This window comes from Myotis daubentonii, chromosome 17 (genome assembly GCF_963259705.1).
Source record: "Myotis daubentonii chromosome 17, mMyoDau2.1, whole genome shotgun sequence".
NCBI lineage: Eukaryota > Metazoa > Chordata > Mammalia > Chiroptera > Vespertilionidae > Myotis > Myotis daubentonii.
The window spans coordinates 49,977,347-49,995,618 of NC_081856.1; the positions used below are offsets into that span (position 1 = coordinate 49,977,347).

The 18,272-nt window shown below is 50.1% G+C and overlaps 1 protein-coding gene across 5 annotated transcripts in view; it reads right to left on the bottom strand.

Moving 5' to 3' along the window:
* ASAP1 (ArfGAP with SH3 domain, ankyrin repeat and PH domain 1) overlaps window positions 1–18,272 on the bottom strand; it is a 216,462-nt gene that overhangs the window by 155,517 nt on the left and 42,673 nt on the right. For 4 of the 5 annotated variants that reach the window (XM_059672302.1, XM_059672303.1, XM_059672304.1 and 1 more), the window contains exon 3: window positions 9,085–9,211. The exons of the other annotated variant lie outside the window; for it this stretch is intronic. In XM_059672302.1, the coding sequence (XP_059528285.1) occupies window positions 9,085–9,211 (127 nt within the window). The remainder of the gene's footprint in view (window positions 1–9,084; window positions 9,212–18,272) is intronic. 5 annotated transcript variants of the gene reach the window in all.

Consider the following 18,272-nt stretch of genomic DNA (forward strand, 5'->3'; position numbering starts at 1 on the left):
AAGGACTGTTGCCTGATTCAGCTCTATTTTGTTTTCTTGGGGCGAGGCGGAGCCTGTTACTCGTAACAGAGGAGTCCAACACCCTTGGGTTTTCTGGGCCTCGGCTTCCTCCCAGGACAGAGGGAATGGAGGGATGGTCTCGAAGGCCCTGCCCAGCTCTGCCGAGTTTTTCATAATAACAGAGTCACCATGCCAGGTGCCAGGCTGCACACTGGGGACACGGCCGCCCTTGCCCAGCCTCTGAGCACAGTGCTACAGAATCCAAGCTACCCGGGCTGTACTCACAGCAGAAAGAGCTTGGAAGAGCTTCTATTTCCCTCCATCCGAAGCACATCTGGCAGGAACAAAGATGGCCTAGCTCACCGTAGCCAACTCCGCTTTCCGTAATAGTTGGTACCAAAATGCCATCGTGTTTTGGGCTTTTCCTCCCTGGCACTGGAGGTTCTGTTGTCTTCCTAGCTCCTGGGTGGCTAAAGTGGGCGCTGTCTTCTCCAAGGGGCTCTACTACAGTTCTTTGGGGAAATTATAGCGTAGTCTCCACATTAACATCCGGTTCTTACATAAGTGGATGCAAACGGCACCACGTCCGGGGCTGCCCGACAGGCTCCAGGCAGGAAGAGCCCGCTGTGAACTCCCGATTCTGTGAGGACCTAACGGGATCAGGTGCCCCAGGTCTGACCTGCCCCTGCCCCCTGCCCCACAAATAATTAAAACTCAGCCCACTGACACTGAAAAGAGTCATGAGGCACACAGAGACTCAAGTTCAAGGATAGACCCTGTTCACTTTAAGGCGCTGCCTCCAAACCAAAACAGAATTCCTGTGGTCTCAGTGCTTCACGCTGGAATCGGGAAGGCACATAAGCCAGCGGCCATGGCCAGGGCCAAGGCACAAATGCACCCCGAGCGCCTGCCCACAAATAACCACCAATACCTGCATTCATTATGCAACCGAGAAAGTGGCTCCTTACCCAGAAGCCCCAGCAGAGGTCAAAGGGGCCAGCACTGCCCTGGCTTTGATGCACCAATGGAAGGGACATGGTGGAGGGGAGGAAACAGAAAGAACCGGCAGCGACACAGGAAGCAGGGACAGTGCGACGCACCCCCTTACTTGGGAGTAGCACCCACAAGGACTGAGTATACAGTAAAAGCGAGTTGACAGTCTGTTTCAGATCAAACTGGCTTTGACCATGACCCAAAAGGTCAAAGTGTTCAGTGGTGCCTCTAGTCCCATATCTGCGCCTCCAATATCAGGTGCTTGACGGCACACACCGGCTCTGCCACCTGACTCACCACCCACCTTCCGAAATGAGTCCACCGAGTCTCCTCCTCACACTTACACATTCAAGGGTCTAGTCCAGTAGCAATAAACAGCGACAGCAATGAGGACGAAAGAATAATCTTGCTCAGCTGGTGTGGCTCTGCGGTTGAGCGTTAACCCAGGAACCAAGAGGTTGCTGGTTCGATTCCTGGTCAGGGCACATGCCCGGGTTGCTAACTCAATCCCAGTAGGGGTACGTGCAGGAGGCAGCCAATCGATGATGTTTCTCTCTCATTGATGTTTCTATCTCTCTATCCCTCTCCCCTCCTCTCTGAAATCAACAAAAACATATTATAAAAAAAGAATAATCTTTTATTGAGCACTCACTGTGCCAGGCACTGTTCTCAGCACCTGACAGACGCTGACTCACTAAGAGGTAGGTACTCTCTCCAAGAGGAAACAAAGACACACACTGGGAGGTGATGGGGCTGCAATTAACTTCTTCCTCCTCAACCCAAATGTCATCTCCCCAAGGAGGAATGCTTCTGCCCGCCCCACTGCCCTGCCGGCCCCACAGGAGGGAGGCTGACCCCGCCCTGCATCAGGCCGCACTTTACCAGCAATGAAGCCACCTGAGTGCCTCACCTGCATGATCTCCTTCAATACTCAGAACAACTCCATTTAGCAAACGAGGAAACCGAGGCTTAGCTGCAAAGTGATCCCCAGCCCATCACTTACTCATGTTTAAGTAACACATGTGGGAACAGCTGAGGCCACGGTCTGGCTCCAGTCCCCAGGGACTAGGTTACGTAAATGGAAACCACCTCTCCGAGACTCCCCTGACTCACAGACATAAGGGCACCGATCCGGGCAGTGGCTGAAGGTCCAACCCCACACCAGTGCATCCAGTGAAAGCCTTAGCCCGACGCCAGGGAGTCCTGTGATCTATGCTGTGGCCTCGCACGGATCGTAGTATGTCTTGTGAGAGAGCAGACTGGCCTGCAAGATCAGGATCCTAAATTCAAGTTCACTTTCTGCCCATCCTACTTGGAAGCAAGTTCTAGGGAGCAGCAAGGGAAGAGTCCCCCACATCGCCCGCAAAAACTCCAGCCTCCACAGCCTTTGTGAGCAGAGTGCAAAGAGCCAGGGCTGGGAGTCAGGACCCCTTGAACATTCAGGTCTCATTTCCTTCCCATCGTTAGGCCTCAGTCTTCTCTCTGAGCCTTGGTTTATTCATATGTAAGAAAATGACAGAATGCAATCTGACATTGGATGGTAGATATGGAAGATGTTTTTAAAGCCTAAAGATGGTATATAAAGGGCAAATAGCATTAGCTTGGAATGCCTGGCCAACAGGTTTCAGCCTTGTTTTAGAAAGAGCTTGAGTTCAGCTCCTTCTCTCTTTGCTTCTGTAGGCAAATGCATCTTCCCGGGCTGACCTTTGCTGGTGATCTCTGGGTGGGGTCAGAGGGTGGGGCCAGAGCCGAGCTGGGAGTGGGACTGTGTACCAAGGGCAGGCTTGTCCACCTTTTGCTGTTTTATCTTCCAGAGATCAGAGATAAGCTAAGGACATGGTCTTTACCTTAAGCAACGTGCAGGGCCAGCCTGCATTTTCTGTAAACCCTTCCTGAGGCCACTTTCTCAGTAGGACTGCACCCTAGCCGAGCAGCTGCTATATAAATAAGCACTTCCTATTAAGTTTATCACTTCCAACATTTCAGAGAACCAAAGAGCTTGCATTCCGGAACACTGGGAGCCACGGAACAAGCTCTCTCCTCAAGCCCTGGCCACAGAGGCCCTGTGGGTGAGAGTCCACGCAATGACGCTGGAGGACCTGAAAGCATGGATGATGCCCCAAAGAGCCGGGGTCAAAAGGAAGCACAGAGGAAGCCTGACTGGCATGCCGGAAGATGCCACAGAACGGGATTCATTCCCAAACCCACTACTTACTGTGGTGCAACCTTGGGCAAGGACTTATCTGCTGGGGGGCGGGGGGGTCAATGAAAATAGTAGGGTGAATGCAAGTGTTAAATATGAATAGGGCTTGCGCGTAGTAGGAAAGCTAATAACTGGTCATTACTGTTGTTGTGACAGAATGAATCTTGATGGTGAATCTACATGCTACACCTTCGTTCTCATTCAGCCAAAAACCCCATGCCTTCTGGGAAGACTGCACACCTGGCCTGCACATCTGAAGCCAAGCGAGCCTCCAACGGAAGGCCCACCCTTGATTGTTGGCCCCTAAAGAAAACTCAGGCCACTTCTCAAGGGCAAAGCTGTTGATCTGCGTATCTTCAGGGCCTAGCACACTGCTGGGCACATCACAGGCACCGTGTTCAGGGACTGGATGCTCGGTGGCGTGATTTAGCTTGTGTTGCTGGGGTGAATGCCCGTGGTCTTTCCTATGCACTGCCCTTTTCTACCTCGTTAAGAGTGACAGCCCTTTTTATCTCCTTCTCAAAGGCCATTAGTTTCCCCGTAACACAATCCAGATAACAACTCCAATACCTCAGCTAGGCTTGGCAAAGCGATGTGTACATAGCAGGTGCTCCCCAAAAATGTACTGACACCCAAGTGAGTTCCCACATCTGAATCTGAAAAACCGTAAGTAAATATTTGAAAGCAGTGGGGGAGCATGGTGTAGTTAAGTATTGCCATTAAGAACCCCCTGGAATGTGAACATGAGGAAAAACCAAGCCACTTAGCAACTTAGGCACCGCTGTTTCATGAGACAGAAATTAGAAGGTGCCATGAAAGCAAAGCCTCCTATGTCGTCTCCCAAGCCAGGGAAACAGGCCTTTGCAGACATTCAGAATGTCTATGCTCTGTCTTAACCACTTAAGGATTTCCCAACTCCACTTGCTTATAGCCATTGGACCCCAGAGACAAATCACTTCATCTCCAGGCCTCAGTTTTCTTCCCTGTAAAATGGAGATATACAATGGTCCCTTCCTTCCTACAGCCCATAGGAGGGTTAAATGAGAGCATGCATGCCATCTGCCCACGTCGGGCCTGGCACAGAGCAGCTGCTCAATAAATGGGCAGAACATGCCTCCTCCATCGTTACCACAGATAAAAGGCTGGCTCAATATTAAGTAACCAAGCACACCTTTGCTGGACTCTCCCTTTCACCAAGCACTAAGCATGGACCAATCCAAGCCTTGATTTTTTGATTTAATTTTTTTTTGTTAATCCTCACCCGAGGATACTTTCCATTGATTTTTAGGGAAAGTGGAAGAGAGAGGGAAAGACAGAGAGAAACATCGATGTGAGAAAAACACATTGGTTGGTTGCTTCCTGCATGAGCCCCGACCAGGGCCTGGGCCTGGAAAGAGCCTGCAATCAAGGTATGTGTCCTTGACCGGAATCGAATCTGGGATCCTTTGGTCCGCAGGCCGATGCTCTATCCACTGAGCCAAACCGGCTAGGGCCCAATCCAAGTCTTTGAACAGAGGGTCTCTCCTACTGCCTCCCCCGACAGTGGTCCTGGAATGCCTACTTGCTCCATCCCCAGGAAAACTGTCTTCTCCTCGCCTCCTAGTCATTTACTCATAACTTCCAAATGGTCACGAGTGAAACAGTGCACGTCAGTGTGCTCTGGCTGCTGAATAAGCAAAACACTGGCTTTCTGCTTGGAAAACACTCTCGCACCAGGATGAAACCTTGGCAGCCAACCCACTCCTGCTTCCCAAAGGCAGCCACTCACTGCGTGCCAGCCACATCCTGACTCCCCGGGTCCTGGGGGACCCTTCTCCCCCAGAGGCGAAGACCAGAGGAGACTCTGCCTCTTTTACCGTATTTCCGACCCCCTTCCTAGAGTGCTCGTATAGAGAGATTTCAGTAAAGGCCCTGACATCTGCAAAACACACCCTCTGCTAGTGACGTAGCAAAAGGGAGAGAGTGCGTTAAACGCAGATTCCAAGCTTGGAGCTCAATACCGGTTTTTAGTTGAGACTTACGCGTGTTAATTAGGAACCCAAAGAGCAAAATAGTAAACGAACCGAAAGACATTTAATTACTAGAATTAGAAAAGATTTTTTTTTATAAGAAATAATTCCAAGCTGCCCAAGTTAATATCTATTCCTGAGTTTCCACATCACCAAAAAAGCATCCAAAAGTTCTATTCCTAAGAATAACCACAAGATAACACAGTGTTCTAAAGTAGAGGTCGCCAACTGGTGGTCCGCAGACCACTGGTGGTCTGTGAGGTCCGAAAGGTTGGCGACCACTGTCCTAAAGGTCCCAAGTATCTCACTTGTAAAGCACATACCAACAAGATTTGGTGGTTTGCTCTGAAACTTTTAATATTCTTAAGGCCCATATTTTTTAAGAGCTGAATTCTGATCCACTTAAGATATGTGCAATAATGTACCCCGACATACATGTAAGCTCGGGGGCGGGGGGGGAGGGGGGATTAGACCCTGTGGTTATCTATATATATAAAAGGCTAATATGATAAGTGTCCATCCAGGTAATGATGTCATGGCTTTGCTGAGCTTCCTCTCCCTAGCAACTAGCCTCCTTGCAGTTTCTTCAGCCCAGGAATACAACTTGCTTTATACCGAGGTGCAAACAAACATTTCACACACTTTAACCAAATGTCTGTGAAGCATTTTCCCATGCCTCATCTCATTTGATCCTCACAGAAGTCCTGGAGTAGGTAGATAGGAGACTCAGTGGAATCCTATTTTCTTTTCATTAGCCGGAAAATGGAGATTTAGAAAGCTTAGAAACTTGACCCGACTGAAAAGAAGAAATGGTGGACCTTGAAAATGACTTCAGGTTTTCTCACTGTGCAGAATATAGTCAAACCCTGCTGTAATTAAATATTTTACTCTTTGTTCTCCCTGCGTGATCTACAATAATAATCTGCTTTGTGTTGATATTTACTGCTGTGTTGCTGACAATTACCTGAAAGAGAAGTTGTGGTGCTTCACTGGGCTGGAAAAAGTTTAGCTACAACAGAAAGCAGGTCTAATTAAGCAAGTTTATTCTATGTATATAAAAGGCTAAGATGACTTGTGCATGCGCGATACATATAAAGCTCTCGCTGGCACCAATCACATGCATGTTTCCATCGTCAATCGTGAATTTGGTTGACAGTTCTATTATAGAGAAAGGGTGGATAACGATATTAAAATATTTCTTCTAATTAATTTCCTTTCAACGTGCACAAATTTGTGCACCGGGCCACTAGTCTATCAATAAGAAACTAAAGGGTATGTTTCACATTTATGCAAATGAAAATCACTTCTGAGTTCAACTTCATGGACTATGATTCAAGAGTTAAAAGACACAGACTGGGGACAATGACTTCGTGACCAGTGCTGTACTCAAGTTCAGAAAAGAGAGTTACAAAATTACTGTGCCATTCTGAGTGAAACAGTTACTGTTATATTTTTGAGACCATGAGTATTATCAATGTACTCTAACATGACACTTTTAAATTTCTAGCCTGGTTCCAATTCCTTCTCAAGTTCATAGATAACCACATTTGTATTACGGCTGATCTATTTTTCTAACCTTGCAAAACAGTCACACACACCACACATACACACCCGCCTTGCATTTGCTTTTAAATTTAGTTATCTAAAACTAAGACCAAGAGCAACATTTATCGTATCCTCTGCGGTTGCTGAAATTATGGGTACATACCCCTACAAATAGCATCTCCAACTACTTACCCTTATCACACCCCAAACAGAATGCAGTAACAGTATCTGAATGTGCAGACAGGGAAAGTTAAAACAACCGACAGTGCTATTAGCAGGCACCGAAGAAGTTATCGAGAAGGAAAATAACCGCTCAGTCTAATCAATGGGACATCCTTTAGAGGCATGTACAATTAGCACAGAAAAAAGGATGCAAAATGCTCCGACATCCGCGTGTTCCAATTCACCACAATTAAGTGAAGGACTGAGCCCTCATGGGGTGGAATACCTGGCAACTCCATGTAATCCTGGACACTAAGCATCAGGCTAGCACAAGGCTGACCGTTCACAAAGAAGGAAAAAAAAAAAAAGAAAAAAGATCCATTTACCTCTGGCTTACAAACACACCTAGTTCGGTGATATTTCTCCAGCTGAATTTCAAAATTCAGTCCCGTCACCATCATTAACTTCAGAAAGAACGCTGGAAAGCATCCTCAACTGGCAGAAAACGTTCAGACTAATTTGCAGTACCTGGCAGGCAAGATGGGACCCAGTACCAGCAGAAATCTCTCCTCCTAAAATTTAGGACCTGGGCGGCGGGGGTGTGGCTCCCTGGCCCCAAACACCCCCAGCTCGGGAATCAAGACACTCTGAATGGCTCAGTGGTTGAGTGTCAATCTATGAACCAGTAGCTCGAGGTTTGATTCCAGGTCAGGGCGAATGCCCAGGTTGCAGGCTCAATCCCCAATGGGGGGACACGTAGGAGGCAGATGATCAATAATTCTCTCTCATCACTAATGTTTCTTTCTCTCTTTCCCTCTCCCTTCCTCTCTGAAATCAATAAAAATATATTAAAAAAAAAAGACACTCTGACTGCCAGGCAGCAGCTGCAAGTGGAGGCAAGGAGGGCGTCCCAGGAGGGGCAGGGGTGACCACCTACCTGGACCTACCTCCTCGAGCAGCGCATGCATTCCTGCAGTTATGCTTCAGAAGACCAGAGCTACATGCAACCTGGTCTGAAGAGCAAGCAGCAGAAACCCGTACCAAGAGCATTGCCCAAGCTTCTCAATGTTAAAGAGGGCTCCCCAGATCTCAAATAAGCCAACCCAGGAGAATCCATCTGGACAACACGGTCTGCTTCCCTAACTTCCCCCAGTGCTGTCTTCCGCAGCTGAAATAGGTATGGCTTGCTGGGAGGGGAGTGGTGCTTTACAGCACTTACAGCTGGTGCCAAGCTCCAAGGCAAATGTCCTATTTTCATGGAGGTTCGGAGGCTTTCACAGCCCTGGGGTCCTCCCTTACCTACCCCTCTCACCCTATCACTAATTCACTTAACATTGTAAAGAAAACCACTCGGACCTTGGCCCTGTCCCCAGACACCCACAAGGTTCTCTGGAGGGTCTGCCTGGGAGGAGCTGTTCTTCTGCAGCCTCTGGTCTCAGCTCTGACACTTCCAGGCAGCAAGGGCCTCTGGTCTCAGTTCAGGGCTCTGAGTGCCCTGCAGGCAGGTCCTGCTGGCGCAGCAGCTGGGGCATAACTGAACCCTCTGATGAGGGGGCCGTGGGGGCTTGTCTGCACAGATCTCTCTTCCACCCAGGGCTGTAGGCCCCGGACTAGGTCAGGGATTCCGGGGTGGGAGCAGTCCCAGCCGGAGTCCCCTCTCATTCCTTTAGGATTTTTGCCTCAGCCTTGCCAAGCCCTGGAGCAGTGCATTCACTGACCATCTCCCTGCCCCTTGCTGCTGACTTTGGCCACGTTGCTTCCCCTCCCTCTACCCCCGTGGCCTGGTGCCACCTCCTTCTCGGGTTATGACAGGGTCAGGATGATGTGGAAAGCATCTAGCAGACTGCCCGACACCCAGGAAGGGCGACAGATAGGGAGAGGCCGTCCCTCTTCTTCCCGGGGGCGGGGTGGGGGGGGGGGTGTCCAGAGCCCGCTCAGCCCTCGGCCCACCTCCAGCCTCCCGGGCTCAGCACCCGGGCATGGGGGGCAGGCGGAGGCTGCACACCCCAGGTCCCCCTTGTACCCGGGAGCGGGGTCCCGGAGGGGGTGTGGCTCTGCAGCCCCAAACATCCCCGGCTCAGAAATCCAGGCGATCAGATGCCAGGCAAGCCGGGCAGCAGCTGCGAGCGGAGGCTCCGCGGGTCCCCGCGGGGCGCGCTGGCCGCGACCTACCTCCTCCAGCAGCGTCACGGTGTTCCTGCAGTTGTGCAGCCGCGTGGTGAAGCTGGACGTGGTGGGCGAGTTGTAGTCCTCGGTGGTCTCGGCGATGAACTCGGACACGGAGATCTGGTCCGGCATCCTGCCGGGGGGGCGAGACACAGGCGCGGGGTGAGTCAGGGCGCGGGCTCCGGGGGCCGCGGGCCGTCCGGCGGCTCATGAACGCCCCGCGCAGCCCGCACCCGCGCCCGGCCTGGCGCGGTTCCCGACCCGGCGGCGGCGGGAGGAAGGGCGGGCGGGCGCAGCAGGCGGCGGCGGCGGCGGCGCTGGGCGCGGGGCCCTTCAAACTCCGAGCCGCGCGCAAGACAGGGGGCTCCTGAGGACCCGCCTCCCCGGGCGCATGCCGGCGGCGGCTCCTGGGCGGCGGGGGAGGGGACGGGGCGGCGGGATGCGGAGGGATCGGGCCGGGCGGCTGCGGGGCGGCCGGCGCTGCCTCCCCAGACGCTCTGACAGGCGGCGGCGAGGACACCGACTGACTGAGCACAGGCTCGCGCGGTCGGGTGGCCGGGCTGCGGGCGGCGTCGCTCCCGCTACAGTCACGGGGACAAACAAGGAAGTGGTCTGCGCACGCGCCGCCCCCCCCCCCGCCGGCCCCCGCCCCGCCCCCGCCGCCCGCGGCCACGCCCCCGCCCGCGCGCCGCCTCCCAGGCCAAGTTCCGAGCGGGCGCCGCGGGGCCGCCCCCGGCGCTGACTGCAGCGGGCTCGTTACGCCAGCGATGGGCGAGGAGCGGCACCCAAAAAAGTTGTGCGCGTTCTTTTTTAGTCCCGCGTGGGTGCCGGAAGCGAGGGGAAGAGTCGCCTCCTGCCGCGGGGGCCGCGGGGCGCGGGGCGGCCTCGGCCGAGCGAGGAGCCAGCCGGCTGCCAGGCTTGCAGCTGCCCGCTGGCCGGGCTCCCGTCCGCACTCCCTTCGCGGGGCTCTCGCCGCCACTGCAAGGCTAGTTTGTGCAGTTGGCTTAAGTCGCTAAAATACCAGCTGAAAACAACTGAAAGGGTTTTGATTTTTTTTTTACTATTTTCTAATATTTCGTTGCCCTTTTTTTTTTTTTAACCCGGAGGAAAGACCGGGGTCATGGGATGTAAAACGCACTTCCCGAGGTGCAAATGGTGTACACCGCTAAGCAGATGCCAAATTTCTGCGGAAAAAGTACCAACAGATTGCTCATTCCTCGGCCCCGGCAGATGGCTATTTTTTTCACTAGCTCAATCTACTTAGTCCAATGAATCCATTTAATTTCTCACCATTGATTGCCAGTGAAATTGGTTCAAAAGAAAAAAAAACACCTAGGCTTTGGGGAAGCAACACAAGATTGGCTCCTGTCATTGGAGCCAGTGGGAGCTTTCTATAGCCACCTCAAAACTCGCCTCAGCCCTGGCAGGAGAGAGCAGTTAGCGGAGTCATCCCTATAAACCCAGGATGAGGTTAAATCTGGGGTGCGGGCACATACCAGAAAATTATGCTAAGCGAAACAGCCAGTCAGAGAAAGCCAAGTATCACATGATCTCACTTATATGTGGAATCTAATGAACAAAATAAAATGAGGAACAAAATAGATCCAGAGACATTGAAGACTGATGCATTTCAGAGGGAGGGGTTGCAGGAAGAGATTAACCAAGGAACTTACATAAATAGTGCACAGTGAGGGCCTAGGGAGGGAGCAGGAGGGGGGGGGGGTAGGGTCTAGGGTGAGGGGGTAGTGGAGAAGGTCAATGGGGGAAAAGGGACATCTGTAATACAACAATAAAAATAAGTTAAAAATAAATAAATAAAAGGGGGCAAAAAAAAGAAAAGCAACAAATGAATGCATAAATGGGGAGCAGCAGGTCAATATTTCTCTCTCTCTCTCAAACAAAAACCTAAAAAACACCTCTTCACCAAAGTCACGCTAATGCGCCCCCTGAGGGCAGAAGGCTGGCCCTGCGGCCTCCCCCAGGACTGAGTTGCTGCTATCTTGATCCATTAAGTGTGTCCTCTGGTCTTTAACCCCAAGTATAGTGGAGTGCCCCCCAAGGCAAGGGGCCTTGCTTTTTGCATTGGGCCTGGGGCAGATCATAGCCAAAAGGTTGTCAAATGAAAATGCATAACTCACTTACTGTTAACAAATACATCCTGAGGGCCCTGGAGATTCAGTGGTGACACTTACCTTAGTAGGGCAACAGACAGCCTAAAAATGCCAGATAAAGTGGATCACATATAAAATAAGAAGGTGATGGAGGCGTGCGGAATGTTCAGACGAGGCCTCTGTGATACGGTGACCTCTTGAGCAGAAAAGGAATTGATGGGCTGAATCCCATTGATATCCCGTTGGCTAAGGGACCTTGGCCTTCAGTGGCCTCACATGCAGAGGGAAGATAAGGGCGCCAACCCCACGAGGCTGTTGAATGATGATGGATGAGAAAGTGCTTTGTGCACAGGAAAGCCATTATGAGAGTTTGAGGTGTTCTGTCTCCTGCAGCTGAAGGTTCTGTGACTGGGAGCAAACATGGCCCCAACGAGCTTGGGCTAATTAAGTCCTGTGAGTCTCAGCAACCCCATGCTGCGGCCCGTGGAGCAGGTGAGAGCGCAACAGTTGACACTTAGACTTCCATCCACTCCAAGAGGGCCTTCCTCTAGGCTGGAAATCAATTCAGACTTTGACTTTGCATTTCTTCTATTCTTCCCTCTATTCCAACTTGTCATCTAACGCCGGTCACCTATGCTGGGCTAGTAGCTCCTCCCATCCCTAAAAGCCATCCGATGGCTCAGTAACTATGAGCTGTTATTAAAGTCTAGAGTAAGTGAATGACTGCCTCAACTCCAGGAGCCCTGGATTGCAGAGCCTCCTCTCATAACAGATGCTGTCACCTTGGGCCTTGGTGCCATCACTTGTACAACAAAGGGGATGTGTCAAAATGACGACACAGATCCCTCCCTGCTGGAGCTGAGTCTGTGCATACCCTCGGCTCTGCAGACACAGGAAATAAAGGTGCTTACAAGCTAAGCTACCTGCCATGGTAAACAGCCAGAGATTTCTTTCTTGACTGAATTCACCACAGAGCCCAAACTTGCTGCCATCAACTGGTGTTTCACTTTCATTGGAAGATTATGTTATGTATCTGCTCCTCCTCCCCATCTCCTCCAGCCAAGAAAGGGCCGTGTGAGCAATGTGATGCTGTGCCCGGTAAGGCTATACCTCCTCCGCCTGGTCTGCAGTTCGATTTCAAAGGTTCACACCGTATCTGGGGTTCATGGGCCATAATCCTCTTTATTTTTTTTTTTTTTTTTTTTTTTTTTTTTTTTTTTTTTTTTAAAATATATATATTTTATTGACTTTTTTACAGAGAGGAAGGGAGAGGGATAGAGAGTTAGAAACATCGATGAGAGAGAAACATCAATCAGCTGCCTCCTGCACATTCCCCACTGGGTATGTGCCCGCAACCCAGGTACATGCCCTTGGCCGGAATCGAACCTGGGACCCTTGAGTCCGCAGGCCGACGCTCTATCCACTGAGCCAAACCGGTTAGGGCCATAATCCTCTTTAGATTTGAAACCATGCCCCAGTGCAAACCATCGGCACCTCTCCTCTTCTCAGGTGCCCTGAACACTGTGCCTGGGTATCTGAAGCAAACAGTTGGATGTGGGCAGAACTTAAAATGCTGGGTTTTGGTGTGTGCAGCTGCTCAGAACAGACATCATCCTTTCCAGAGCCAGTAAACACTAGTGCACACACGCACACACACAAAAAAACACTTGTGTGTGCCCGGCTTTGTATTAAGCAGGTGTCATCTCTTCGTCACCTTCATAATCCCCATCCAAGAGTATTCAGCACCTTGGACTCTTCATGCCAGTTCTTTACTCTGAGCGCCGCTGACGGGGTAAGACAGCGGTCCTTGCAGAATGGTTTTCATCTCATTGAAAAGAGGCCGTGAGAACAGCAGTGGCTATTCTCAGGGACAGTGTTGCACTATTGACGCCACTGTCATCGGGGAATTGGCTAAGTTATAGTTCCAGTTGCAGACGTCCCTCACCCATCTGCCAAACCAATGACCAAGGAGGTGCATTTACAAGATGACTGACAATGTACCAGGAGTGAAGAGTGGGGGTGGGAGCTTAGGCTGCTCTTGGGGTACAAGAAACCCAGAGGAGTTATTGGTGCCCTGATCAACAGTGCTCGCCAGCGTCCCCGGCTGATGGGATGGAATTACAGCCCTCGTCAAAGGGTCCCCATGTCTTCATGGGACAGGGCAATGGGGAGTGCAGGCTGAGAATATGCTTTGTGTTACACGGACCTCGGTTGGCATCTCTCCTCCGTCACTTATTTAGCCTTGTTTTCTCATCTGCAACATTAGGGTAGTAACAAAACTATGCTGGAGGTTGTTACATGAAATAAAATGAGAAGATGTGGCTAAGACAGTTGACGCACAGTGAATAATCAACCAGGGTTAGTTCCCTCTGAACTCCCTTTCTTTGTGAAGTTGGACTATAAATACATCGCTTGGCATTCCGAGACTCAGAAACGTCTCTAAATTAGTCACCTGGAGGAGGAAAGGAGAGGGAGGGGGAGACTGCACAGCAATTCCCAGTGTTTGGGCTCTCGGACTAGGGAATCGTTTTCGAGACCTGGCTGATTCTTGTATATATCCTTTGTGAAACGGATCCATTAGTAGACGGTTTGGGACTTGGGAAGTAAATAAACAATATCTAGAGAAATAGGCTAACACACTGAGAGCAGAAGTGGGTTGAAGTAATAATATAAGAGCCTTGTTCTCAGAAGGCTATTCTGAGCAAGGCAACTTCCGGAGGCTAGAACAGGCATTTAGTTCGCAGGAGCATCAGTTACAGGCTGACTCTCGCAGGAGAAAGACTTGGGTTCCCATCTCTGCCAAGTTTTAGCTCTTAGGCCTCGCTAAAAGCAATTCACTTCTCTCGGCTACTAGACCTTCCAAGGTAACTAATGTCTCTGAGGCTCAGTTTTCACATCTGCAAAATGGGGGCAATGAATGGTCCCTATGCCTGAGAATTCAGTGAGCCTAGGCACATTAGGAGGGTCTGAGACATAAGTGGACAATACCTTTCAGATATTCTGGGATACTGGAAACCTTATCTGGAGATATAAATTCTGATGTTCTGCTACAAACAGACACTTTTGCTAAGTACAGATTCTGGACACACATGCCCTGCTTTAAACTTCGGGGCAACTTCATAAGGTAAGAATCATTATCCCAAATTTACCAGAGAGCAACCTGAGGCTACTACGGTCTAGGTCTAGGATCCTACTTTCTGAGCTCCAGCCCCCTGCCAGGCACTGCACAGGTTGTTATGCAAACAGGGTCTGAATTCATTCACGTAACAGTCCCGACATGGGAGCATTACAATAATGGAAACGGAGACACAATGAAGTCTCCCAGCGAGGTAATGTCCCCGAGCCGGGCAGACTAAATCCAGGCCTTTCCCACCGCCAGCAAAATCGGTCTCTTGATTACACCGCGTGTTGTGCTTCTCTGTTAGATATTTTTCCCAACCCAGACAACCAAAGGAAGGATTCTCATTTCCTTATTTCACCTGGTAACGTAGGAATTCGTTTTCTGTCATCTCCGTGAAGTCACAGAGGGAAGGAAAGCTCTGCGGGGGCGGGAGGAGGGCAGGATGAATCTGACGCCACGTGTTTTACGGTCAGACTTGTGAGTGCCGCCCAAGTGCACTCGTGCAGTTTCACATAAACTAATAATAAAAAGTCTAGCCCCAAGTGCACTCAATGCAGCGGGAGAGGGGCTGTGTAGAGTGTTCTCAGAAAATAAGGAGAACACCGTCTGTGTGGAGAGGCAAAAACCACTCCCTTTTACCTCCCTGCGCCCTGACTGTTCCTGCTGGTGGAGTGAGGAGGGAGAGGCAGGCAGGGAGCTGGGAAACCCAGGAGACTCGGCTCCTAGTGTAAATATCAACTGAATGAACTCAGGAACGTATTTCTGTTCTGTCCCGTAAAAGAGTATTATCAACTAACCATCACTGTGGGCAGTATATGCCCTTGCACTATTCTGAGTCATGGCAGGCACCATCTCCCAGGACACTATAGAACAGGTACCGGCCCATCAGCGTAGCTCAAGGATTGAACGTCGACATAGGAGCCCGTCAGGGCACATGCTAGGCTCGATCCCCAGTGTGGGGTGTGCAGGAGGCAGCCAATCAATGATTCTCATCATTGATGCTTTTTTCTCTCTCTCCTTCTCCCTTCCTCTCTGAAATCAATAAAAATATATTTAAAAACAAACAAATAAAGTGAAACAGGTACCCGTATTGTTCCCATTTCATTTGTGAGGGAAACCTGGAGCTTAGAGGTCACCTTGGCAGATGGTAGAGCGAGGCTGACCAGTGGGAGTTCACAGCCCGTGTGATCAGCCACCACAGATGCTCAAACAAGACAGTGGTTAGGTTTCTGTCAGAGCCTGCCTGTTATGCTCTTTCCTCCTGGGGAACTCATTACCAGCCCAACTCCAGTGCAAGCTCCTCTGATCTGGACCGCGCTCCCCTGTCCCCACTCCTCTAGTTGGGATTCATCTTCGCACGGATGTTTGCCATACAGCCTCTCTCTCTGTAAGTGGAGGATGTTGGCACGGCTCAGAAGGACTTCAGACGTGTGTACACATGGACAAATAGCTCTGTTTGTGGCAGAGCTTGGCTCAGATCTTCCTTGTAAGTTTCCTGCACTACAGAACCCCCAGTGTCAATCCCCCAGGGCACTGGCGAACAAATCCTATCGTCTCTGCATCACCTCCATCTCCCAGGAACAGAAGGAGGGACAGGAGGTTCCTGGAGTCCAGTCTTGGCCGTGACAAACATCATCTCTTGAAATCTCCCTAGTAGCCTAGGGGGCACCATGCTTGCCCTTGAGAGAACTCAAAGACATGTACAACCTACTCAAGGTCAACAGCTTGTAAGTGGGGAATGGCTCTTCACAGCCAGTCTGAATCCCAGCCCTGCAGGCTCTTCCTTTCCCATAGAAGGTACTGCCTATTGCAGGTCTCCTGGGAACCCCCAATAAGTGGGATGTGGAACCAGCTCCTTTCCATGAGCTACATCATTTCTAGCGTAAGTAAAACCACCTCCAGGGGAAAAAAAGTATGGTGTGACATGGGATTCCCGAAGGCCTGCCATCTGTAAGAGCAAGGGCTTTTAAATCTCACTCCATTTCTGGAAAACATTAATCTGAAAAAATGAGAAAAAACTTATAGAACATCCTGGTCCCTTCCCTTCCCTCCCCTTCCCTCCCCTTCCCTTCCTTCCTGATGAATCTGTTTTGGTTTCAGTTTAGTTATCACACTTAGCCATGCCCACTTCTGTGCTCTCAAGACTGAAAACATGCCTCCTTTTATAGCCCTTTTCTCCCTCGTACCATTTCCCAAATATTTCTATTTCTCTAATTAGACTGTGAGGTCCTTGAGACCAGGGGGCTACCCATCCACTGCTACAGCCCAAAGTCCCAGGTGCGTAAGAGATAATTAATGAATAGACAGAAGGAAGAGTGAATGAATGGATGGATGAACAAATGAACAAACTAACACTTATAGAGAGAGGCGTGTGAGAGGACTCAGGAGAGGAGAACTAGAAAGAGGAATCCTGGTTCTTCGAGTCTCTTCCGTCATCTAACATCATCATAAACTACCAGGGCCTCAAAGACATTGCAGGATAATGTGGATTCGTCCTTCCATCTTCCGGATGAGGAAACTGATTCTCAAGTGGCTGAATGACTTACACAGTGTTCCCCAGCAGATGTGTGGGGAACCAGGGCCAGATCCCAGGTATCCTGGTTCCCAAAGCTTTTCCCACACTGTCACCTTTCCCAGCTAACATTCCAAGGAAGGGATTAAAGACCTTGCCTTCAGAGAAACATCTGAAACTTCCATTTAAAAGCGGATCACATGTAGTCTTTGCATCACGGTATCAAGGAATGCTTATAGACATTTGCCTGCTATTTAAACACTGTACCCATATAAAACTTGGCACAGGTTCACCTCACTGATGGCCCTGACCTTCAGCAAGAAGACTGTGAGTACAGTGAGACCGGAGTAGTGCTCCCACCTCCTTTTTCATTCTCTCATCTTGTTCTCTTCTTTCTTGCTCTCCAAGGCCAATGAAGCTGGGGAGCTTGAGGGCAATTAATGCCAGTGAAAGGGTCTCCTAAGTCCTCCATCCCACCCCTTGCCCTTCCTTAAGAGCCCCTTTATAAAAGATAAGAAGTCAGGAGAAATACTAGTAAGGAGAGAGATATTTTGTGGCCTTAACAGTGCCAGTCGGTCATGCTATTTTGTAAACATGCTATCCTACCTCCACCCCCAGCATCTCTACAGCACATGCAGAGCATAGGTGAGGTGCCTCCTTTGGTGAGCCCACTTTCCTGTCCGGACGAGCAAGGTCTTCCCCACTGGGCATTCTCAGGTGGGAGATCATGGTCTCCCGGTCCCTGAGGACATTCTCCAGTGGGTGCAGAGGAATTAGGTTGGAATCCATCAGTTCAGTTCCATCCCACAGTTACTAAGCAGCCCCATAACCTTTCCAGTGGTTAAGAGTACGCGGTCTGGATTCAGATTGCCCGGGTTCAAATCCCAGCTCTGCTACTTAATAGGGATTAATAACTTTAGGCAAGTTACTTAATGTCAGTTTCTTTACCTTTAAAAGGAGGATAATGAGAAGATCTCTCTCTCTCTCTCTCTAATAAGGTTGTTGTGAGGTATAAATGAGATAATCCATGTGAGATGCTTAGCACAGTGTCTGGTATATAGTAATTAATCAAGAAAGATTAGTTCCTAATATCATTATTTGTATTCTACACACATCCTGTGCTAGACTCTTCGGGAGCCAAAAAGATACACAGGACATAGCCCTGCCCTCACATGCAGACAGATATACAAGTTGTTAGCAGGACTGATGAAGGGCTCAGAGAACTCAACAGAAAATAAGTGTGCATTTCAAATATGTGACCTGTGAGTGTCAAGTCCAAAGAACGGGCCATTCCATGTATGGAGATCTCTTTTATCTGCCCAAAGCCCAGCCAGACCTGTTTGCATGAGCACTTTTCGGAACTGCTGATCACCTGAAACACTCGTCTATAAGAAACGTCGGATGAGTGGCAGCTACCTGTGACGTCAGCACTGAGTTGGAACCTGGGGCG